This window comes from Acartia tonsa, chromosome 2 (assembly GCF_053477335.1).
Source record: "Acartia tonsa isolate MP-2025a chromosome 2, ASM5347733v1, whole genome shotgun sequence".
NCBI classification, from domain to species: domain Eukaryota; kingdom Metazoa; phylum Arthropoda; class Copepoda; order Calanoida; family Acartiidae; genus Acartia; species Acartia tonsa.
This window is the reverse complement of record NC_137261.1, coordinates 34765940-34793116: the sequence shown is the minus strand read 5'-3', so window position 1 is coordinate 34793116 and position 27177 is coordinate 34765940. Positions and strand designations below refer to the sequence as shown.

At 29.8% G+C, this 27177-nt stretch overlaps 1 protein-coding gene across 8 annotated transcripts in view; it reads left to right on the top strand.

Moving 5' to 3' along the window:
* Positions 1-27177, top strand: part of LOC145311659 (sodium channel protein 1 brain-like) — a 209137-nt gene that overhangs the window by 61163 nt on the left and 120797 nt on the right. For 7 of the 8 annotated variants that reach the window (XM_080150617.1, XM_080150614.1, XM_080150616.1 and 4 more), the window contains 5 exons: positions 3398-3504; positions 6031-6170; positions 6665-6809; positions 11098-11232; positions 23333-23380. In XM_080150617.1, the coding sequence (XP_080006743.1) occupies positions 3398-3504; positions 6031-6170; positions 6665-6809; positions 11098-11232; positions 23333-23380 (575 nt within the window). Of the gene's footprint in view, positions 1-3223; positions 3331-3397; positions 3505-6030; positions 6171-6664; positions 6810-11097; positions 11233-23332; positions 23381-27177 lie in introns of all 8 variants that reach the window. The other variant, XM_080150615.1, reaches the window with a different exon arrangement.

Genomic DNA, 27177 nt, shown 5'->3' with positions numbered 1-27177 from the left:
TTTTAAAAGATTAAATACCAGATATTAGGATAAAGTAGTAAGAAGCGAACGGTTTTTAAAACTTTATTATTCATCAAATTCAGGTTTGGGAATAAAATACTAATCATAAGTTATAAACATAATAGCAATTTAAAATGATAGTTCAAGTCACAATCCAGATCAAAATCCTTGCAAAGGTTTTTTTTATATGTATTTATAACATATTTAGATATAATAATCGAAGCAAATTGGTTCAAATATTAAGGCAATTTTCATATGACAATCTAACTAGGGCATTTAAAAAACTGAGGCTTTTACCTCATTTGTGACCTGTTCATATAATTTTAAGAAATTTAGGTGAAGACAGAGTCTTACAAAAGTTATTACCAAACTGATGATGCCTAAAATGGGACAGTAATTTGTAATTTTTGACTTACAAATAGTTTTTTTTATCACCATTCTTTAGTTGCCAAATTTATTGGCCCAATCATTTAATAAAAGCTCATTAGTCATAGGACTAATTTTAGATTTACAAAGTGTCTCAAAAATCAGCAATGTGACTTCATATGAGAATTGGGAAAACCCCTAAAAAAGAGATGGATAACCCTTCATTTATATGACGTCAACTGACTGATTTTTTAGACACTTAACCCTTACAGATCGGGGGGGGGGGGCTCCAAGAGCCCCCCCCTCTAGTTTTTTCAATCTCATTTTTTTTGTAGGTAAGATGGAGTGCTATGACTTCTTGACTTTTTAAGTTTAATAATTATACGTCGGCAAGAGTTGATTTTATTAGGATATCTGGTCTGTGTCGGTCGTGGTGTCCGGTCAAAGTCGGTTGGGTAGCACCAAAATTAGAAAAAAATTCTAAAAAAATCTTAATTTCTTCATTATGACTTTTGTGTATAAGGAGAAACCTAAAATTTTTTTGGTGAATACTTAGATATCAATGACCTTCTGAGAAAAAATGTGTTATGACCGTTTGACCGCTCCCTGACCGACTTTATGACCGATTTTTGTCCGGCTTTTACTACAGACATATATCATGAATATCGTGGCTTCTATTACAGCTAGAGTCCTATAAATTTTTTTGGTAAATCCTTGAGCAACATCAAACAGAAAAAAATATTAATCGGTGCCGCCAACCGCCGTTTTACTGCCGTAACCGCCGAAAATGGCGGTTTCCGTTATTTGCCGTTTTTTGGCGATGATCAGAAAAAGTAATTTTTTTGTTATGAAAAATAAAAGTTCGTCCTAAAATTTGGTCATCCTAGCTGCAAAATTGGCCGCTCTACAGCTGTTTAAAAATTTAGCGGCTGGCCGCTAAAAAGCGGCTAAGGAGCGGCCTGGCTGCTATGACTAGAAAAAGTAATTTTCTCTAAAAATACACATGAACCACCAGAAAAAAATTTTACGTCTTTATCTGTAACAGGAGCCGAGATAGAGGGGGGGGCTCTTGGAGCCCCCCCCCCCCCCCCCGATCTATTAAGGTGGGAATTGGGGCCCGAGCTGTAAGGGTTAATAAAGCTTCATTAATCAACAAATTCGTATTTTCATTTTCTTATTTTAAGCAAGTTAGTGCTATTTTTTCAAATTATAACAGTGGTGTAGGAATTTGTATGGAGGTCGTTTTGCCAAATAGTATTTTACTTTTTAGTCACTGAGAACAAAGTTTTAGCCAATTGATATCAAGACTTCGATTTATGTTAGTATTCATACAGATTTTAAAATAATAATGAGCCTATAAAATAAAGAAATCTGTTTCTTCAAAGTGTCTTAAAATATGATAATTTGGCAAAGGTTACCCCCGGCATATTATCCCTTTTTAAATCATTTTCATAATCATATTTTAATTTGATATCATACAAAAAGGCATACGTCAATATGGGATTTTTAAATTATTATCTAAAATTAATAATTTTGCCTATTTCTAAACCTAGGTAAAAACTTTTAATTATAATATTTACTAAAAAGTTTTTTTTCTCCCGAATGGCCTTGGGAACTCCAATGGAATTTTATTTCTTTAGTCTACTCTAAAAGTCGGTAGAAATGGTTGTTTATAAGCAAATAGGACCTTATGGTAAACAATATTTTATAATATTGCTTGTTTCTTTCATTAATAAAAGTACATGTAACAAGGATGACAACATCCATAAAAGCGAAGCTCTGAAACGGTAGGACAAACGGACATTAACACTTGTATAATGTCAGAACTGAATAATCAGAATGCGAATGTATAAGAGTGAAAGCAAAATTGTAAGTAAATTTGTTGAAAAACTGCTTGATACAGGATAATGATTATGGACATACTTACATTTTTAGGACTTGATTATAGGGTTGCTTCGTTTATAATATTGTACTTTGTTGTCCCAGGAATCAGTATACCAAAAATCAGACCAATCGGATAATTAGGTCACATACAAATTTGTTGTTAAAAATGTAAAAAAAAATCAACATGTTTAAAATGAACGTACGGACATTCTGGTAATGATTATATAGTTGCTGCGCTTTCTAACTCGTACCTAACTATTACAGTAATCACCATGCAAAATTTGAAATCGATAGGACAATTCTAACATGCCTAAATTAACGAAAAAAGCTATTTAAAAAAGTAAAAAATCAACATGTTTAAAATGGACGTACGGACATTTTGGTAATGATTATAGAGTTGCTACGCTTTCTAAATCGTACCTAACTACTAAAGGAATCACCATGCAAAATTTGAATTCAATAGGACAATTCTAACATGTCTAAATTAACGAAAAAAGCTATCCGTGACGGACGGACGGACGGACGTACGGACGGACGGACGGACGTACGGACGGACGGACCGACCCTAATTATAGAAAAGCTTCGCTTTTAAAAATCTTATATAAGAGTTTGATAAGATACGGTTATATTCGCATTGCTTAAGAGTAAATTCTTAATTGAGAAAAAAAAATTATAATTTATTTTTTTCAATTTTTAAGTAGACCGTAATGGAATAAAATTGCTAATTTTATTTTATTATAAAGAGAGTTTTGACACTCCCTGCCACACGCCTTTAAACCAAGCACAAAGACAAAAGTACTTTCAAGACTGTACATACGTATTTCTATAAACTTATAATATCAGCTCTTTTACAAAGTTAAGCTATTATTGGAGAAATAGGTACAAAAATTGTTTACAACATACTTTTGACATTGCATGCTTTTTTCTTAATTTTCTTGATTTGTTTTAACAGGCACCCTTTTTCTGTCCCTAGGTCTGAAGACTATCATCAACGCGTTGCTTCACTCAGTCAAACAGTTGGCCGAGGTTATGACTCTAACCGTCTTCTGCCTTATGGTATTCGCCCTATTCGCCCTGCAGGTAGCGAGTTTGTGCCTCGTGTGTACTATAAAATTTGTCTGTGTACATGCATGTTCTTTGTCTCTAGGTTTGAAGACTATCATCAATGCTCTGCTACATTCTGTAAAGCAACTGGCTGAGGTTATGACCCTCACTTTCTTCTGCATTATGATCTTTGCTCTATTTGCGCTTCAGGTATTTCTAAAAAAAAAAATATTTCAACCAGTCTGAGACACGGTTAGAACACATTATTTCAAACTCAAGTTACAGGTAAAATTAAAAAATTTGCTTCTTATTTTACTAGAGCTTAAATAAGACTCCAACATCTTAATTTAAGATTTGATGGTTCAGTAAGCTTAGATGGCATTTTGTTCTATTGCTTATATCAATTTTAGTATTAATTACAAGTATATTACAAAAATATTATTATATACATATTACATTTATCTCTTCATTACTTCAATAAAAGGTAATATATTATAAATAAATGTTTTAGAGTAGATTAAATTAATTAGAAGTAGATAAACTTTATTTTTAAGACGTTAAATATTTATGAAATAACAATCAATTTGAAATTAGATAGTAAAATAGATAATACTATTTTCTGTTAGAATTTCAAAGTCAGTTTTGTATACTTGACTTTTATTTAGAAACCTTTCTAACCTAGAATAATAGTTAATGCTGAAAAGTATGTGATTTTAAATTGGTGTACATTATAATTAATTCATGGAGTTAGTTTGGAAGTGACAGGATTTGACTTTTAAAAGCATTTAGATTGATGAATAAAATATATTCCACTCAACATTCACCTTTACTGAGGAAATAAAAATAATAGAATAAATAAGAATATTAGAGTAGACTGACTGTGTGTTGTTTGTAGCATGGCTACTATATAAACTAGGATAAAATTATTTGTCAGTACCAACATGAAAAAGGAGCAATTAAGGACCTTACGTGAGCTTTTATTTTTATCTCTTATTTTTACTGTATTTCTTAGTAAGAAAGGCAAAATTAATTCATGTGGAAATTTTGCTTTTTATATGTTCTTTTCTAATTAGCGCATTCTTTTCCAAAAAATATGCATTTATTTTTTTCTGCTGCGCTTTCTTTAAAATTCATGGATTGACAAACGGACAAAGTGATTCATTATGATCCACATTTAAACTTTTTTTTTAATTGGACCAAAAACAATAATATCAAGCTGTTTTAAATGAGTCGGGTAGCCAAAGATGATATGTATTAATTGATGAGAATGTTGACAAGAAAATTCATATTTAGAAATTCTTGCTTTACTAGCAGCTGTCAAATCCTATTTCCCTCTGACGGACGGACAAAGTGAGTTATACCATACTACTATAACTAAAAAAATTTTTTCTGTTGATATTTTTTTTACTTTCACCTTCTTTTATAGTATGACTATTGTGAAAAAATGTATTAAATTAATAATTAAAACAAAATAAATTGAGCTTTTTATTGTCTGTAAAAAGAGTTGAACTGTAGCACACACTGTATTCATAAATATTTAACCACTATATTTAGCAATAATTTAGCAATAAACCATATGGTTTCGTTGTATTAATTTATAAAAAGCACATTCATTTACGTTGAAAATATTTTTTAAGGTCGCATCCAATAATAGGATTTTACACAATTATTACAATATCAACAGTTAAATATTTTTACGATAATTATATTGAAAGTAAAATTTTAATGGAATTTAATCGCAAAGTTGAAAGTAGTAAAAAAATATGCAATAAAGCATTTTTGAATAAACTTAAAGAACTATCTTTGGTTTTGGTTTCATCTAAAAATGGAGGGGAGGTATTTAGAGTAAGTTTATTTAAAAACCTCAAAACAAAATAAAAACAAATATTAGTTATTTTTCGCATCGTATTAAACACAGCTTTCCGCGGATATAGAATGAACAATTATAAGATTAAAAACCAGTTTTTTAGCCTCGAGGTGCCAAAGGCAAGAGGTAAAAAACTGGCTTTAATCTTTAATTGTACAGTTTTATATTCGTAGAAAGCTGGATATAATACGATGCTAGACATAGTTTTTTCGTATGGATAAGAACCGGTTCTTATTCACCGGATTCGAATGAATAAGAGAATAGTTATTTCTCGTATTGTATTATAAACGGCTTTCCGCCGATATAGAATGTACAATTATAAGATTAAAACTAGTTTTTTTAGCCCCGAGGTGCCGGAGGCACCGGCTAAAAAAACTGGTTTTAATCTTATGATTGTACATTTCTATATTCGTAGAAAACTGGATATAATACGATGCTAGACATAGTTTTTTCGTATGGATGAGAACCGGTTCCTATCCACCGGATTCGAATGAATACGAGAAAAAATATTACAATCTTAATACATAATAATTCTGTATATTGTTTTTTCAAAAATCATGCTTATACTACTATACCAGCCAAACAATTTATTAACTTTTTATTTTCAAATTGTTAGTCAAGTGTTTATTTATTCTAAAATCAGGTAAGTTATAAAACATTTAAATATTATTTTTTATATAAATTATAACATTAAAATAACAGAATATCTATCTTTGTGTGTGTGTGTCTGTTTGCTGCGAATAACCGATATGGTCCTTCTTTACAGTAAAGGTACTTAACATACCTGAGACTCTAATACGTACAGGTGTACATGGGGCAACTACGCAACAAATGCGTACTGAACATACCTAAAAATATAATATATGCAGGTGTACATGGGGCAACTACGCAATAAATGCGTACTGAACGTACCTGAAACTGCCAACTGGACAAGTTGGAAAGAGGACGAATCAAACTGGTTCATGAAGGAAGGAGTTCCAGAGTTGTGTGGTAATGCCAGTGGTGCCAGGTAACAAATTTTGGAAACATGGACATAGTATTTAGCAGACTATTCAAATTAGCTGTGAGTTTTAACTTAGTTTTATCCATTTCATATACACTTGAATGGAAGTATTTCATGTAAAGAAACGCTTGTTTTACTATTGAGCATGTTGTTTAACTGTTTTATACCCAAGAGCTCTATCCCCCTCCCCCATGTTCGTTTGTTCGCGTGAAGCAACTCCAAAACAATGGTCTTAGAAAAGTTTGAATGTGTGTTACACTTTTTAAGTGTCCTGTTCCTTTGTCATGTCGTTATATGCAATAATTGGGTGTATATCTACCAAAGAAATAGGATATATATATAATATGTGTGATGTGTATGTCTGTCTATATGACAAGTTGCGTTTCTTGCCTATTTTTCATCGGAGATTTTTTTTCTGCTAAGTGCTTTATAAAATAATTCTCATTCAATAATTTGTGAATTGTAATCGTTCTACAAAAGTGTAAAAAATATATATTAAGGTCTTGTCCACATGGTTACACCTGTCTGGGAGACGTAGGAGGGAATCCAAATTATGGATACACCAGCTTTGATAATTTACTTTGGTCCATGCTCACCACATTTCAGCTCATCACTCTTGACTACTGGGAAAATATTTATAATATGGTAAGATTTTGTTTTTTAATGAATCAACTTTACAAGTTGGTTTAGTTGCTTTTTAAATGTACAACATTAATATAATATATGAAAATACAATTTTTACATAGTTTCAGTAAACAGTAAAGGCGATCAAGTCATTTTTATTAATCAATTGTTTCAAAAATATATATTTTGTACACTAACATTGCACCAATATATAACAAAACATAATACCTCTAGTAGCAGAGACAGGTATTTTAAAAAATGGTTATGAAATAATACAATTCAAATCTTTATTTCTCTTTTACAACTCTCAAGATTTACTATTTTATTAGGTTATTGCGTTGTAAAGTAAAAGTAATGCGTGGAGTCAAGTTTTTAACATTTTTAATACTAAATATTTAATAAAATTTAAATTGCCCCCCCCAAAAAAATTTACCCCGGGGGTAAATTTTTTGGGGGGGTAAACTAAATTTACCCCTGCCAACAGATTTTACCCCCCCCCAAAGCAAATTTTACCCCCGGGGTAAAAATTTGGGAGGGGGGTAAAAAAAATTTGCCGCGTGCTTCGCGCGCCATTTAACCCCCCCAAAAGCGAATTACCCCCCCCCCTTAAAAAAATTTTACCCCCCCCCCAAAAAAAAAAAGCTTGGACGTCTATGTCTCTGTCTATGGAAATTCCAATAAAAACCTTGTATGCGCAAAACTATTGTTAATACTCTGATTTATTTATAATTGATAAAATATTGGATTAAGTCGGAATTGCGGGTCAAGATCTTTTTATTTTACAAACTTGAATGGCTAGTGTTGGCCGAACGGCTATTCTTAATACTTATTTTTTATTGGGTAAAAATAGGATATACATGGATATATTGACAAGAGAAAATATGTCGTCTATTTTGCTTGCTCATGTGGACCTCATTTATTGATCAGTTCGTTCATCCAGTAAAAGAGGATGGGTTGGGAGTAAAGGGGGTGGATGGGGGTATTATTATTATAGCCAGCTGCGAGCATCACTTTATCATTGTACATCCAAATGTGGTGAAACATCCAAATATAGCATTTCTATTTTAATACCCTATAGCTATGCCGTAGTATGTAAGTTGGCACAAGACCTTTTAACGTTAATAATAATAATGGATTAATGAAAAGTTCTGTTTTTATATTTAAATTTTATACTGTATACTATAAAATTAAAGGAGCCTACAAGAAATACACCGCTTTAACTAATTAAAGACTTCCACAAGTAGACCCAATTTCCTGAATTTGAAACCTTTAGTTTCAACAACAAAAATGTTGTAGGCATTTTTAAATGACATTTTAGGTGTACGAAAATTTTGAAAGTTTTCCACTGCTCGTAATAGAAATTTCAATATTAAATTACATTGCCTTGAAACAAAATCAGAAGTTTATTTTGGCAGAAAGTTAGTTTGCCAGTAACTGATTGCATTTTAACAATAAAACAACCGTTTTAATTTTGAAAATATATCCAAATAATTTGTATTAACTTTGCATTTGTAAACGTAAAATCATAGCAAAAATAATTAAAATAATACAGACGCTCTGGTTGTTGAGCGGGCACAGCCTTCTGATTGGCTGGAAATACTGAAGCTGGAATTCTCAGTAAAACACAAAGTTAAACTGAATTTTTAAAAATTCGTGACAATGAAAATTGGGCATTTTTATTGTAAAAATATAATTAGTTATGGATGACCTAACGTTATGCCTAAAATTAGCGTATAATTTTTTATCTTGGCTTTTATTTCTAAATTTCTCTCATAAGAAATGGAAAACTTTCAAAATTTGCATATACCTAAAATATCATTTTAAAATGCATATATTTTTTTTTGTTATTGAAGCTGAATGCTTTATATTTAGGGTATTGGGTTTACATGTGGCAGACTTTCAGCAGGTAGATCGGTGTATTTATTGCAGGGTTCCTTTAAGTAGTCTACATACGCATTTTCTATTATAATTATCCCAAGAAACTACTTGGTATATACGATAAGACTAGGTATTGTACCTGTTGCTGTTGGGGAGTTGAATCCATTTTTATAGAAGTAGAAATATAATCTATGATTACGGTTGTCACCCTCTAAAAACGTAATCTACCATTCCACTTTCCCCTCTTTTGGTGATGATATCATCAACGCTGATATGATTTTTGTAATCTACCATTCCAATTTTGACTCTCTTGGTGATGATATCATCAATGCCGATACGATTTTTGAAATGTTTCATTTCACTTCCAAGAGAGGCAAAACTGGAATGGTGGTTTACACTTTTAACATCGACATAATTGAAATCATACATACTATTTTTAAATTATGTTAATTGTAGGAATGTATAATATACTATTTATAATTTAAAATTTTTTATGTAGAATAAAAATAATAACTAAAATATACCATTACTAATATGTCTACTTAAATAAAGAAATCAATATTTGTGAATACGCTGATATGTAAACATAAATGTACCATTCCAGTTTCGCCTCTATTGAAAGTGGAATGGTTCATTTCAAAAATCGTATCGCCGTTGATGATATCATCACCAATAGAGGTGAAAGTGGAATGGTAGATTACGTTTTTTAGAGGGTCAAAACCGTAATCATAGATTATATTTCTGCTTCTATAAAAATGGATTCAACTCCCCAACTGTGTTAAGAATAGAATTGTATCTGTATTATGATGATGGTACAGGCAGGACCTCTAGGACTAATCTAATTACCCAATTAGCGCTCTAGAAACACAATTCCCATCATTAGTCATTGCTACACAATTTCTATACATCACACAAACACACACACATATATATTAATACAAACAAAAACTAAATACTATCTGTATTCAAAAAGTTTTGTGTGTGTGTGTTTGTACATATACATCATACTTGTATAAAGATAAAATATGTCTACAGTAGGAACCTAAAATAGAATATGTTTTGCACTGTGTGGATATAACAAAACTGCACACCATTATATTTCTTTTAAATATAATTTAAAATCTTACTTTAAGCTAGAGTAGTCTATGTATGGAGAGCTTCGCAGCAAATTTTAAAACTCAGCTTTTCTGATTTTAGAGTTTCGCTGTTATGGATGTTGTTATCCTTGTTTCATCACTACAGACTCAACCTTTTAGAAAGGAGAAAAATTAAGAATATAAGGGGTCATAAAGTTTACTTTGCAAATTATGTTGTCAGAAGTTAAGTTATTGTCATATTATCTCAGTCATTTAATGATTTTTCAAATTGATTTTGTGAAATTTTTTTCTAAAAATGAGAATTTGCGCTGCCTCCTATATATATCCAATCATTCTTTATTTGTCCTCAAAGATCGCGCCAACTAGACCGATTTAATTCCCTGTTATAGAAAAGCTTTATAAAGATGTTGGGATGGCTTTAGGATATTTTTCTGTTCTAACTTAGATGAAATACCATGAAATAATGTATGTACTTTCTGTTTGTTATTCATTTGCAAATAATATTGCCTCACAATTTATAATCTAAGGTAAACTATTTTCTCGTATTCATTCGAATCCGGTGGATAGGAACCGGTTCTCATCCATACGAAAAAACTATGTCTAGCATCGTATTATAACCAGCTTTCTACGAATATTAAAATGTACAATCATAAGATTAAAACCAGTTTTTTTAGCCAGTGCCTTCGGCACCTCGGGACTAAAAAAACTAGTTTTAATCTTATGATTGTACATTCTATATCCGCGGAAAGCCGTTTATAATACGATGCGAGAAATAACTATTCTAAAGTATGCCAATAAAAAAACAGTATCTACATATAATACAAAGTAGAACGATGTTTTTCAGTCTGAAGCTTAAGATCTCGGTAACTACTTAATATAGAGAATATAGATACTGGCTCTGGGGTGGTTATAAGCTATTTCTTTGTGGGGTTGGACAAAAAAGTACCGACCAAAAAATTTTAGGTTTTTTAATTCTTGTAAACAAAAACAAATAAGGGGGTGGGGGAACATCACGACACCAAGGGGTGAAGCCCTCCTGAAAAGATTTCCCCCTCCCCTTAATTTTTTGTTAAAGAATTACAAAAAAATTAAGAATTTTACGAGTTTAATTTTGTTACAGAGTAAATTTGATAAATGAAATATATATAATAGATTTTAAAAGATATATTAAGGGTTATGTTTGATTGAGTAGCTTATGTAATTTGTACAATTTTTAATTTATCTGTGGATATTATATTAAAAAGAGTGGTTTAGCAAAACTGCATTTCAATATTTTAAGACAACGAAAAATGTAAGCATATTTCCATGTACAATTACACATTATCTCTTTTTAGGTTGTAGCTACTGGAGGGCCAATTCATGTTGTCTTCTTTACTATTGTCGTTTTCTTTGGTTCCTTCTACCTGATCAACCTGATGTTGGCTGTAGTGGCCATGTCATATGAAGAGGAGGCGGAGCTCATGAACTCGGTAAGTCAATTTAAGTTTATAGTTTGATGTTAAAGTTCAAAACCATAATGATAATATCTTTAACAACAAAATAAATATTAGGTGTTTTTTGTTCTAGTTTCATACCTTTTTTATTATTTTTAATATTGATAGCATGGAAACTATTCCTCTGCTTTTTTGCACAATAGTAATTCATTATCATTTTCCTTACTTGTAGGAGTGTTTCAATTTTAATGTTTTCGCAAAATATATTCGGGAAGATGAGAATGAAGGAGATGTTAATCATCAAAATTTTATGGTATTTTTATGTGAGCGAACAATAAAGCAGACTGGGTGTAATCAATAACAGAGAACAATGAAAGTTTAGTTGCATGTTCAAGTTATCAAAAATTTCAACAAAAAAAATGAGACATTCTGTAAAATTTTACATTTGAAACGACAATATTATGTTTTTTTTGCTATGAAATTTCGCTCTTGCTTTATTGTAGACTTTTTGGGGGAACTGAAATAGTTTCTATGGGCCAAAAATTATTGAAAATTACTTTTAAAATTCTTTTAAGAATGCGAAAATTTGAATTGTCAGAATATTAAAGTATACAGAACCTAATGCGCTTTCATAATTGATTGGCCTATATTTCTCGGAAGCCCTTAATGATACATGAGAAAAATATTTTCTTCTTTCTATTGATACACATTGTCATGTCAACAGGCAACCCTCAGGGAAAATGACAAATAATCAAAAATATGAAAACCATAGAGTTGGGCTCGATATAATTATCTCGCTATCGGCAAGGTTTATTCAATGTTTTACTTACTTTCTTTTGGTTATCTGAATTCTGACTATTAACCCTATTCTTTCATTATCTTCTCCCTGACGATTTCTTTCTTTAAACTATTTTATGATCTTAATATTTTTTATTTCAAATTATCGTCCTGAAAGGGTTAAAATGTTCAGTTTACTGTTAAATTTTAGTTCAATATCTGACCACATTATGCACGTATCGCTAGTATCAAATTATTTTAAAACTAAGTTTTCTTTTATTTACTATATTATTGATTTAAATTTTCTATTTTATGGATAGAAATTTAATACTTCAATATAATTCAAATAGCAACATGAAATAAAAAAAATGAATCTATTCTTCATGCAGTAAAATAATGGGTCTTATCGTTCTGGTCAATGAGAGTTTATTACGGATTATTGGAGCGTTATGAGTTTTAAACATTTATTGCTTGGAAAACTTGAGCTCATTTATAGAAATTATTTTCTATATAGATCTGTCATATTGAACTTGCTGCAATAAAGCAGGCTGTTTTGTAAATGTTAAAAATTGGAAGATTTCATTAAACAAAAGTTCCCGCAAATATAAGTATTAAATAAATATAACCCAAAAATATTTACTCCCCCAAAAACAACGGGTGGTGTCAAATATAGAAAAGTTTAATATAAACAATTGAAGCAGATACCAAAATATTTTGACACCTCCAGGAGATTTTTACAACTTCCATTAATTAACATAAAGGGAGGGAGGTGTGACTTTTAGTATTTGTAATACAGACATTCAGATGGGTGTAATATAATTGCGGGGGTGTGAGCTACAGTTGGAGTAAGACAGAAGTTTGAGTTTGGTGTATATGATAGAGTATTAAATGTGTTGACTAATGCAATAAAAATGTTAAGAACGTTTATGATATTGATCTAGCTAGAGTTATCATTTTTGGCCCGAATAATTTAACTCTCCCTTTCTTCCAAGAGACATTACTTATTACACATTCTTTACCTCTATATTTAAAGAAATACATATTCCTTTTTGATAAAATAAATTATTTGGTAAAATAACTGCGATTTTGAAGACACTTTAAGTATAGCTACATAATATATAGGCACAAATTTATTTACATTGACTTAATATTAATTGATAACAAAATTCATAATTACATTATAAAAACACTAACTGCCCCTAGATTCCTCTAGTGTTACTTAAGGTGGGGAGAGGGGGAAGTCGACTACCGCCTTATTTCAAGTATTACGTTTTCAAAAACCTTCCCTAAGACTATTAGAAGCTTCACTGTAAAGGTTAGCGAGATCCTTCGCTATGGACAATAAAAAATACCATTTTGTATAATAAAATATCAAAATAACTTTTTTCATATTTATTACAGTCTGTATTATTCGAGGAGAGAGGAAATTTTTGTTTTTAGATGATTATAATAAAGATTATAGAATAGTATTTTAAATTTAAAAGAAGCTGCACTGTTCTTACAGAACACTCATAGGAAAGCTTTTTTCTGTTAAGGCATGAGACAAAAGCTTAGATTAAATCATTTATATTTCTGCCAAAGAAAGATAAAAAGCAACACGCAGTTTCCGAGTTAAGCATTCAAGCGTTTAATTCTTTCCCTCCTTAAAAAAATTTAAAAATTTTAGAAATTCAAAAATAACCATATTGTCTGTTGAAAACAATACCAACTGTTGAACAATATTTATATTAATAAGGCTTGACTGAAAAGTTCAGTTAAAATTAAAGAAGAGGAAAAAAATAATTACTGAATGACTTTTCTTAGATTCATAGTGTAATTTTGTTAGTATATGGACAGAAACTTAGATTTCAGCCTTTTTTTCTTTTTGAACAAAAGATGCTTCTAAAAACGCAATATGTTTTTGTGTATAATAAGAAATATTTTGGCTTGACTTTAGATTGTTAGGATAATACCAAAACATTTACTCAAAAATCTTTGTTATTCCCTAATGTATTTTGAAGACAAAAGACCTTGATCTTTTGTAATATATTGACCTAATTTTTTTACGGCGAAACTTTACTATAATTAAGGAATACGTTCTTTCTTTATAAAGGGTAGCTCTTATCGCATGTTTAGGCATGTTAGATTCTTGTTACTCTATTATATGGTATTTATGATAAAATTTTCTTCATTGAGCACAGTGCGTATGAAGGTGCTTTGACTTTTGTGTCAGAACCTAAATTGTGACATAGTGCATTTTATTACCCTAGGTTAGGTAACTTCATTTCACTTTTCAATAAAATCTAAAATGCAGCCGTTTTTCAGAAAATTAGATTTGAAAATTTCAAGTTCAATTTTCATCCATTAGGAGTTACCGCATAATCATGACAAGAAAATCAAAGATTATTTATTTAAAATTTTGAACAAGTTTGTTTTTATAAAGTTTTTCATAAAACCACTCCTGAAGTGAGTTAATCAATGTCTTTTTTTACCAGTTGCTTTGCTAAGGTCACGGAAATTTAGTCTTAAATAAATCATATATATAGAGGTTTTATGACAGATTTTATAAAAGCAAGGTTGTTCAAAAATTTAAATAAATAACCTTTGCTTTTCTTGTCATGATTATGCGGTAACTCCTAGTGGATAAAAATTGAACTTGAAATTTTCAAATCTATAATTCTCAAAAACGGCTGCATTTTAGATTTTATTGAAAAGTGAAATGAAGTTTCCTAACCTAGGGTAATGAAATGCACTATGTCCAAATTTAGGTTCTGACACAAAAGTCAAAGCACCTTCATACGCACTGTGTGAGACTTTTCAATATCATTCTGCATGTAAAAATTAACAACAAAAAATATGGTTATATAAGATACAAATATCAATGATCCGATTTTTAATATAAAAAAAACAAACAAATATGTCATTGTCCATTAGTAGAAAGCAAAAAGGCTTAAGACAAAACAAAGATGACCATTTCCATAACAGCAAAGCTTTATAAATCATACAAAGAAACTAACAGTATCTTAGTCAATTCTTGTAAAATTACAATTATCGACATACTTACTCGTTGAAACATAATTATAAACTTACTACTCCCATCAGAATATTACTGGACTTAATCATGTCAAAAATTATATCAAAAGAATAATTCTTTTATGTAACAATAGGGTATTAAAAATATTGACATTGTTCGATTATATAATAGATACTACCTTGTTTTAAGAAGCTCTATACCTTTATTTGGGGGGGGGGGGGATTCACAAAACCATCCATTGTAATGTACCTGAATTTTCTTTTTTGGCAATCCCCCTCATTCCCCAATCTTGCATATCTTTTCTATTGTTTTTTTTATTTTTTTCCTGTAATTTTCAATTTGTATATGAAATCTTCAGTCAACTACGTAAGTTAAAAAAGTTAAATATGTGTAATTAATAGCTGTAATTAAGAGTATTTTGCTTCTTTTTAGTGTACATAGAATTTATTTGAGATGGAAAACTCAAACTTTGCATTTATTTTAAAGGCATACTCCATTTGAATATATAAGCATTTCATTAATGATTATTATTGACACTACGTTAACAATAAGGCAATAGAACTTAAAATCCCAAAGTGACGCTGATCTAAGTATGGTTTCCTACGGACGATAAATTTTCATAATCATTCAAGATAGTATCAAATTTAACACAATCTTTGTTTACTTATAAGAATTGGTTATTTTTTAGTAGCGAAGCTACTCTATAATTCTAAATGTCCGTCCGTCAATCACGAAGTGGGGGAAACGTGATTTTCTCGGCTCCTATAAAAGATAGGAGGCTGAAATTTTCCAGGGATTAAATATTTTCACCAAGTTTCATTAAGATTCGTCAATTAATTGGGGTGCTAGATCGATTCATACATTTTTAAGTTTTTATGATTTTCTTAACTCGTATTCAAGTTCAACGGCTGAAATTTTCAGGGATTGCAAACCTTAATTATCTGCATACTTTATTAAGTTTTGTTGGAATTTGCTTTATGGTTGGGGTGCTAGTTCAATTCCTAGATTTTTAAGTTTTCATAATTTTCTTTACTCCTATTCAAGAGAGACGGCTGATATTTTTAGGGATTAAATAAGTTAACAATAAACATATCCCAACAAAGTTTCATTAAGATTTGCCTATTGGTTGAGGTGTTAGATCGATTCATAGATTTTCACGTATAAATTACAAGGCTTCGTGATTTTTAGTTTTTTTATGAATTTATTCAAATTCCTTTTTCAGGATATCCATTCATAATTTTTGGGCTTCGCTACTTACGGATGTTGTCATCCTTGTTGCTTACTGTTTAGTGGTAGAGGGCTAAAGAAGAGAAAATAGATTGTTGTTCTTCAATAAATGCAAATTAGGGACATCCGAATTTAATGTTAACTAACTTTCTTTACACATTTATTTAAACTTTTAAGAAATAGGATTAGGTCCTTAAAATTATCAATCTTTGACTAAAAATTACTCAAGGATTAAACTTTTTGAAACGCCCTAGTACATATTTGATGCTATGAGTGTGTGTGTGTGTGTGTGTGTGTGTGTGTGTGTGTGTGTGTGTGTGTGTGTGTGTGTGTGTGTGTGTGTAGGAGTGGGTTTTTGTATGTGAGTGTCTGTGTGTGTGTCTTCTTGAGATGTAACATAAACTTGAGAAAAGCAATTAATTTCTTTATACGGCAAGAAGGTTAAATCAAGCAGTATATTTTTAAAAGCGAACCTTTCTATAATTAGGGTCGGTCCGTCCGTACGTCCGTCCGTCACAGAGAGTTAGCTCTTTTCGTTAATTTAAACAGGTTAGAATTGTCCTATCGATTCTAAACTTTGCATGATGATTCATATAGTAGTTAGGTACAATTTATTTAGAAAGCGAAGCAACTCTATTAACAATACCAGAATGTCCGTACGTCCATTTTAAACATGTCGATTTTTAACTTTTTTGACAACAAATTTTTGTATGTTAAAATTATCCGATTCTTCTGATATTTTGAAAACTGATTCCTATTACAACAAGGTACAATGTTATAAGCGAAGCATCTCTATAAACAAGTCCCAAAAATGTAAGTATGTCCTTAAACAGTATCATCTATTTATGCAGTTTTGCAACAAATTTTCTTAAAATATTGTTTGTACTGATGAATTAATATTCTGCTAATTCAGTTCTGACAGTCTACAAGTGTTAATGTTCGATTGTCCTTCTATTTCAGAGCTTTTATGGATATTGTCATCCTTGTTATCTATTAAAAAACACCCTTTGCTTTTGGATAAGTTATAAATTGAGGGAGGGGGGCTGATCAAATATATTCCCCCTCCCCCTTCTGAAGTGTGATAAACGAATGATAAGAAAATATATCAATAGGACCAATACTAAACTATATTGAAAAACATTTTTTTCATTTGTTAATCTGCTTTTGAATTTTTTGAATTCAACAGTTTATCTAATTATTTTGGATTATGTAAGGAAAATAATAAAATTGCCCATGTGTGTAAGGCTATGAGATTAATAATTGTTTGATTAGTATAAGAAGAAACGACATTACAGCGGAGAAATGATGATAAATTGTGCGGATCTGTGAGTGCAAATTGTTTACCAGATTTTATCACGCTAACCACAGTTAAACCAGGCTCTATTGTGCTTCAAAAAATTAATATTTTAAAGCTGAGCTATTATTTTACTCAAACTTTTAAAAGTCACAGAAACGAAATTTTTCTTACAAATGACAAAAAATTAAAGAGAAGGGAAAAGTAAAAAAATCTCATAATAAAATGTAGTAAGGTTATTTGGTTGTCCATTAAGTTCTCGCTAACCACTGAACTGTTTGAGTTCTCCATTTTAGGAAAGCTTCGAATAGATTGTAATGGTTTTATGATATTTTACTGCAACCTCTACCCCTTTTAGATACAGAGTCCATAGATGCTAGGAATGCAACTGATAGTTATTTAAAAATCTGTGTCAATATATTTATATCTTACCTTATGAGATGACATTAAACTTAAATTTTTATTTCTCTTCGTTTAACATAAACAGTTTATATCTTAACCCCTAACTAAATCTGGCCTCAGTTTTAGATATAACTAAAAGCAGTTTAGAATACAAAATAGAATACTTTTATCTTGCCAAATATTTCGAAGTTAAAATATTAGCTTATGTGGTTGACGGTTGCTACTCTTGCCAATTGGACGCGAAATTATGCAAATTCTAGAAATTAATGCAGATTTCAATTTACAATTTATTTACAATCCAATCACAGTTTAAGAGAGAAAAAAAGAAAGAAAAAGTTGTTGAATTTTCCTTTACAGTTTAGTATAGATTATCAGATATAAATAAGGCAAGAGCACTGGAAATACACAACATTTTGCCCTAAAAAGATGAAATATTAGTTGAGAGGAAAAAAAGTCCATTAAAATTTTAGAACACATTGTATGTTTTTTTCGACATAAGACTAATAACTCTTTCTGTACTTTCTGTAAAAAATATAAATTTAATGGAAAATAAACTAAAAAATAACTTTTTCCATGGTTTTAGGTTTATAGGTTTTCTATTGCACTGCACTAAAAAGTTCTAAGTGTCTAATTTTTTACATAGTTTGTGTTCAAAGTTAACTGCATTTCAAATCATTGCATATATTTTCGGAAAACAGCAGCTTTCATTTCCAATAAAAATATTTAAAATTGAACAATGAAATTTGAAAAACTTTTCATTGCTATTTTAAAAGAATCAGCGCCTTTGAAGGACAAGAAAGGACAGAAGCGGTATTGTAAACACATAAAACTCGGGAATTAAAGGATAAGACAATTAACGATAAATTGATGTAGTCTCCCTGTACAGCTCTAAATTATTGGTAGAAAAAAAAAACAATAAGCGAACGTGTTATAAAACTCTTGGTAACTGTATAATTTACTATTGAATTGTTCCCCCGTCCCTAAAAGAACTATAATTCCGGGGGGTGGAACATTGGGCTGTAAATTAAACTATTACACAAAGTATTATATTTTATCTAAAGAAGGGATAAGTTTGTTTATCACCATTGGAACGCACATCAATTTATTGTCCATTGGCTCTCCTTTGATATCATTCTCTGTAACAAAAAACCAATACATGTTTTTCAGTATGGTTCAGATCCAATAATGACTCCAGAAATAAATCGGATTGTAATCCCTACTGGAAAATGTATTATAAATATAAATGGGATAATAATGTTGCCAGGTTGAAATTTTGAAAATTTATAAAATTATCCTTTAATTGATTAAATGCAGAAAAAAAGAGAATGTTCAATTAAAAGTAACTTTGCAAAAAGCTTTACCCTACAATTCTAAACAAACAAGAATTGCAACATCCGTAAAAGCCAGGGACAAGGGAATGTCTGTCTGACAAACAATTCTATTAAATTCATGCCAATTTATCACGAAACCTCACCAAGTATGTAATGTTATGAATGGTGCAACTATTACAAAAAAGGGCTCTTAGTATAATACATAAGGGTATTCATAAGGGTAATTCACTAAACCTCATGAGAATAGTGTACACTATTAAATAATAAAATAGCAGACGGATTCACAAAAACATCTTACTAAACAAGTCAGATGTAGGGAGATTAAAAAAATATTTTTAAATATTTCCTAAAATTAAAATCTTTAAATTTTTTTCTTATCCATAAAATTTGTAACTGTTTAAAGACAAAAAACAAAATATTTTGACAAATTTTTACTTCGACTCATTTTTAAACACCACAATTAACCCCTTAGAGCAAGTTTAGGCATAAGTTTCAAATTGATTCAATAACTAAAAAACATCTTACTTTAAAGTTAAAAAAAAAATTCATCGTTCATTTCTTATTAAAACAAGGATGACAACATTCATAAAAGCGAAGCTCTGAAATAGAAAGACAAATGGACATTAACAGTGTCAGAACTGAATAAACTGAATATTAATGCATATGTCTTTACAAAATTGTAAGTAAATTTGTTACATGTTACGGTTTTAGAACATACTGACATTTTTAGGACTTGATTTTAGAGATGCTTTGCTTATGTATTTTGTTGTAATATGAATCAGAATTCAAAAAATTAGATGACTAGGATAATTTTAACATACAAAAATTTGTTGTAAAAAAAGTAAAAAATCAGCTTGTTTTAAATGAAGATACGGACTTTCTAGTAACGATTATAGAGTTGCTGCTCTTTCTAAATCGTACCTAACTGCTATGGGAATTAGCATGTAAAACTTGAAATCGATAGGACAATGCTAACCTTTTTAAATTATCAAACAAAGCTAACTGTAACGGATGGACGTACAGATGGACGCACGGACCGACCCTAATCATGGAAAAGCTTTGCTTTTAAAAAATAATAACCATAAATCATACAATACTAAATCTATTTGACGATCAACTTAATTTAAAATAAACATAAAAAAACATATATTGGTGCCTTACAACAAAGTTGCCTATGAAGCACTGATTCCCCCCCCCCCCATATTTAAATTATATCTGCTGGTTTCTTAAATGCTATACCTAAAGCACTCCCGCCCCTTTGATCGTTTACAGTTTGTTTTAAAATTAATGGTAGGGAAAGGAGGATTCTGTGCTCCACTAGGCACTTTGGGAGAAACTACCCATATTTTAAATTCTGTAAACTTCCTTCCAACTTGTTTCGCAATTAGGGGCAAGATGTTGTCGAGAAATACAAAATTAAACCACAACAAAAATTATAAAATGTTTGATTTGGAAAAGCATAGTTATATAGTTTAAAACTTTATTGCTAGGTGTCGCAAAAACTTTTTTTCTTTTAAATTTTTAGATGGGATAAATGTTTAAACAATCTGAAATATGTTTCAAAGTATCACAGCTATCCACTGTTTGGATTTTCAATAAATTTTATTCACTATTTAACCTATAATTTACGAGTAGTCTATGATTTAGATAAAATATCTAAATAATGTAAAAAGCTTACTCTATGTTCATTTATCTCAAAAATAAACATAGTACTAATCTCTGAAAATCATTTTTGAATGGCTTATAGTAAATTAAGCAAAAACTGACAAAATAATGTTTTAGATTCTTGTCAAATTCTGCCAAAAGTTGCTTTATCTCATCATCTAGTTTAAACTGGAAATCTATGAAATCAGCTCTAAAGCATTGTTTGCCAGAATAGCCTTCCCTTGTCCCTGGTAAAAGCAATCTTTTTAAAGAATTGGTTATATTATGTACTAGAGGCAACGTTCTAAAGTTATCCCGCTATTGGCTAGATTAAATATTAATCTTTTCCTATCCCTGAATATTAATCTTTTTCTACCATTGTCAAATCACTGAGTATCAAGCCAATTGCAAAAAAAAGTTACTACACATAAAGATTACTACGACTTTATTTATCATTTTTTAAAGACTTAATGTCACTCTCTCTCACTTCCCTTTCCTTCCTTTTCTTTATTTAAAACCATATTCATAATTTTGTCTCTCTTTCCTTAAAATATTTTAGGATCCTAGTATTTTTTTGTTTCAAATTATCGTCCTGAAAGGATTAAAATGTTTAATTAAATGTTAAGTTTTAGTTTAATATCTGAACACATTACATTTAAATTATTTTAAAAAGAAAGATTTCTTTGCTTTACTATTTTATAAATTTAAATTTTCTATTTTATGAATAGAAATTTAATACTTTAATATAATTCAAATAGCAACATGAAATAAAAAAAATGAATTTATTCTCCATAGAGTAAAATAATTGGCCTTATCGTTCTGGTCAATGAGATTTTATTATAGATTATTGGCGCACTCTGAATATTAAACACTCTACTATTGGAAGACTCGAGCTCATTTTATAGACGTTAATTTCCTATATAGATCTGTCATCTATCTTGATGCAATAAAGCAAGCCATTTTACAAAAAAAATCTGTCGAAAATAATTTATAATGTAAAAAACAGAAAAAGTAGTCGCTCATATAGGTATAGAATAATTTGACGATATTGGTCAAATCTATAGTGTAAGATTGAAATTATAACGAAAGTGTAATGTTCATAATATGAGCTTCATATTTAGCCGAATCCTAAACAAATTTCAATGATAGCCTTCCATCGAAAAGACTTCGAAATCCCAACTACTATCCCATTATCTAATCCAATCTTTAATCCAAAGTGTAGAATTACTTAGAATTTTGTACCTAAGAATCATAATTTGCAAATATTTTGCTGCAAACATGAAATCATTTAAAATAAACAACTTTCATTATTTGTTTAGATTTTAATTACATTCATTAAATTAAATATTAATATTTGCTTTATAGAAAATTTTGACCTAGAGAATTTGTTAATAAAACTTTTTTAAATAATAGAACAAATATAAATATTAAATACACTGCTAATTTTTCAAGTTTTGCATAAGTTTAGATGTTGAATTCTAAATATAGGTTTACTGCAGCAAAGTGCAATATTTTTTTTCAAATAAATAATTCAAGTTTAACATAGGAGCAACCCAAACATTTTTTTCACAATTTCTGAAAACACAGAAAGTAATTATTTCTAAGTTTTATAGACATGTAATAAAAAATGACTGTTTTAATACTTGCCAAAGAATACAAATTTTAATCTTTTTCAAATCTAAGGCATTTTTTGTTCAAGTAAAATTATAATTATCATCGTTTTTTACCCTATAGTAGTGATCTTGATTTTAAATATAGGTATTCAATTTAATTTTTGGTTCAAGGTATAATGCTCCAGCTACATCAATCTTTGAATGTCGATCATGTGACATCAATTTTTTATTTAGATACTTGAATTTTAAACTTATGCTGATCTATCATGTCTACTTGATATATTCAAATTTCTTCAACCAATCGCCGACAAATCTTTATTTAAGTAAAGATTAGATAACTTTAAACGAATCCTATAAAGTTGCACTAACAATTAAATTGCACATCTTCCTCAAAACTAATTTAAAGTTATTTTTTTCTGCCCTACTGTTTCTTAGAAAATGTGTCGATGTCTTAAAATTTGTAGTGAAGAACAAGTATACTTGACAAAATTGATTCTCTTTACTTGGGCAAAATTTCTTGCTTCATTATTTAAACTTTTGGAATATACATTGCATACATGTTACTTATATCACATGTAACATCTTTTTTAATTTTTACAAATACATTTTTAAAACATTTAAAAAAAAGATTTTTCTAAACTACACTATGACGACTGATGTATAACTTCACTAAACAATCACATTAAAGTTGGTTTATCATATAATTGGATGTTATAGTATATCAAATGGGTGGAATCTTTTCAATAATAAAATTTTTTAGATCAAAATTCGTGAAAATAGGCAAAAGTTATAAAGCCTTTCGAGACTATCTACTTCAGATAATTTTATTTTTTAGGAGAAGCAAAGAGAGGCGGAAGAAGCTGCTCAACTCAAGAAAAGAGAGGTAACATTTTAGTAAACACTTTAATAAGATACCATAATAATTATTTATTTCAAATACGTAATAATAAACTGAGCAAGAAATCACATTCCTCCATACCCACTATATCTTAAATTAAAACCCATTTGGATGCCTTGAAAATTTGTATGCTTCTTAGAGAAAAAAATCGCCATGAATCTTATATCTCTGATGCATCATCATACCTATATAATAGAAAATAAGTGTGAAAGTTTCGGCTGATTCCTAATCTAAAAGTAAAAAAATTGTTATTTTTAAACATTTATGATCTTTTTTATTTCTAACCTCCTAGATAAGTTTAAATTTGGAAAAAGTAAAAATAGTTTTTATTTTTATTCCCATATGAGATTTTCTTATTTTACATAAAGTAGAAAATCAAATCTCCAATCAGTTAGGAAAATGTGAAAATAATCTTTTCTTCAAGAAGTATTAATTCATCTTAACTCTCAAAATATTTTCTTTGTTTTTAATTTCTATTGAAAGCCGAAATATCTACATATAGATATTTAGGGAAAAGTCTTCTAGATTGATTTTCTCGTTATTTTATAATTTACATTATGTTTTTTAGATTTTAGCCTTTATTTTCCAAGAATAAAAAAATATATTTCATAATATGAAAGAGTTTATTTAATATTGAGAAAGATTCTTATTTGCCCAGCCATTAGACTTGTCGTTTAAACTTGTAATGACTCTTAGAGTTCTAATTTTAGCTAAATAGAGGAAGCTTCTACCACATACACTCAGCGTATAATGGGAGGAATAAAAAACATTTCTGCCTGAGTTTATCTTATGTGATTCAAATTTATACAACCAACTTCAGAAATGTAGAGTGGGTTAAATATGGGTTATGTTTCATCGTTCAAGTAGAAAATGAATTATAGCAAAATGTAATAAAACAAGGATGACAACATCCATAAGTAGCGAAGCTCAAAGAATATGGGAAAAAAATACTAAGAGCAGTGTCATACAATAAACATTAAACTTTATGAAATGGTGAAATCACGAAACCTTAAAAATAATGAAAACTTAAAAATCTTGGAATCGATGTAGCACAACAATTAATAGACAACTCTTAATCAAAATAGATGGAAATATCTGATAATTTTCAGCGGTCAATCCTGAATAGAAATCAAGAAATCACGAAAGCCTAAAAATCTAGGAATCGATCTAGCACCCTTATTAATAGTCAAATCTTAATAAAAATTGGTGAGTGAAAATATGAAGAATGTAAAGTTGATTAATCCCTGAAGTTATCAGCCCTCTATATTGTAAAGGAGTTGAGAAAATCACGAATACTTTAAAATCTAGGAATCTTTACTAAAAAATGTATCTGTCTATCTTGAATAGGAGCTGAGAAACCGCGTTTCCCCCGTAGCGTTACGGACTGACAAAGTGAATTATAGAGTTACTTCGCTACTAATAAATCTGTTTCTTTTTCTATTTTATCTAGAAGCTTTACAAGAATACGATAAAGTTTAAATATTGTATACAATAAGAAAGAATTTTCTTTTAAATTTTTGCTGGATTTGTGGAAAGTTTGAAATCTAAACGTCATGGGTATGGGCTATGATACTTATGTGGCTGTAGTACAGTTAGGGAGTTGAATCCATTTTTATAAAAGTAGAAACATAATCTATGATTATGGTTTTGACCCTGTAAAACTGTAATCTACCCTTCCACTTTCCCCTCTCTTGGTGAAGATATCTTCAACGCCTATACGATTTTTGAAATGTAAGATTCCAATTTTGCCTCTCTTGGTGAAGATATCTTCAACGCCGATACGATATTTGAAATGTAAGATTCCACTTTCAATAGGGGCGAAACTGGAATCATGGTTTACATTTTTAATATCTATGTTTCTGTAATCTTCAATTACTTTTTTAACATCGACATAATAGAAATGTACTATACTATTTTAAAATTATGTCAATTGTGAAAAAAGCATAGATTTTATATATAATTTAAACAATGTTGTATATTCTTAATTAAATAAATGAAACATACAAAGAGCGTATATAAAAGATATTTTGCTTATTTTAAAAAAGTACTTTAAAAATCATATCAAATGAGTATTCAAAATTATTTTAAGAAAGTTGTTTATTAATTAATTCAATTGTATATATTTGTAATTTTTTTGTTCATTTTTTTAATCTTAATATTTCCCTAGTAATCTCTCACCGTGTAAGTAAGCACTAAGAGGTTATTTGCTTATCTAATTGTGCATTTTTGTGGTAAATTACTGATCAATTACTGAACAATTTGGTCTGATTTGTGAGTTAAAAGTGGATGGAGTAAATAAATCCTTAGACATTTATAGTAAAAGTTGCTTGTATCAGTTGAATTGAAGAAAAAGAAGGAGGAGTAATAAGGGAGGGGGGGGGGGGAAGTTCTGACACATTTGCGTAATCCTGGTGTATAGGCTTTATCTTTGGACTGAGAGAATAGGTTATTAGATTTTATGTTAAATTTCTTATAAGCAATTGATGAAAATTTTTGCTTATTTGGATTATATCGGCCAAATCTTCAACTTTCGTCATAAACTGCTTACAGGAAAGAAGGGATTATGGGGGGGGGGGGGAAGTTCTGACACATTTGCATAAACCTGGTGTATAGGCTTTATCTTTGGACTGAGAGGATAGGTTATTAGGGATAAAATCATTTTTATATGATGAATTTCCCCCAGATTTAAAATTTTTTGGATAGGCCTCCAGGTTCCGGAGCTCCAGGCCTCCAGGTGGTCTCTGTACAGGTAAAGATTAAAAATAAGATTTCTTTTGAAGAGTTAGAGGTTAACTTATAAAACAAAATATGCTTCTTTTTGATTGTTATTCACATATTTTGTCTCATAAGCTGACATCTAACTCTTAAAAAAAATTTTTTTTTTCATTTTTACTTGTAGAGAGACCACCTGGAGGCCTGGAGCTCCAGAACCTGGAGGCCTATCCAAAAAATCTTAAATCTGGGATAATCCCTCTAACCAAACCAGTAAATTTTCAGTTTTTTGAAGAAAATAAATAGGGAAAATATTAATATTTTCTAATAAAACCAAGATCATTAGAAAGCTTATGGAAAAGACTATCAGGTTATCCTAGGACTTTTAGAAGTTTGATATAATTGGACTCAAAGTCGACGGATTAATACCCCACAGGGGGGCTAAACCAATAACGTTTTTTTCAACCTAAATGAAATCAATGAAAAACGGCCAAATGGCCAATCAAATGTATTTAGGTTTGGTTAGAGGGATTATCCACAAAAATTTTCATAAGGATTAGACTATTCCTTCTATGACAAAAAACATTTTTTTAAATACATTTTATTTAAAAATAAAATTTTAATTTTTTCATAAAAAAACACTGTCCTACCCACTTTTAGGCCTGATTCTTAAAAAGCCCATATTGAATTTTGGAAAACCTAAAAATTAACCTTAAAAATCAAATTCAAATTTTTTTTTCAAAAATGAAAATGCCCCGCCACAAACTCTGGTTATTTTTGAAAAAAATATTAACTCTTTTTTAAAGCTCTCAACCGATTTGAAAAGTACAGAGAATTCTTAGTTAAAAAGATTTTTATGGATTAAAAAAAAATTTTTTGTCAAACGTTGAGACCCTAAAACTACCCTTAAAGGAGGCCTGCAAGAAATACCACGCTTTATTTGCTAAAAGACTGCCACAATTAAGTAGACCCAATACCCCAAATTTAAAGTCTTCAGCTTCAATAACAAAAAAGTTCTAGGCATTTCAAAATAGCATATTATGTACAATGAAAATTTTGAAAGATTTCCA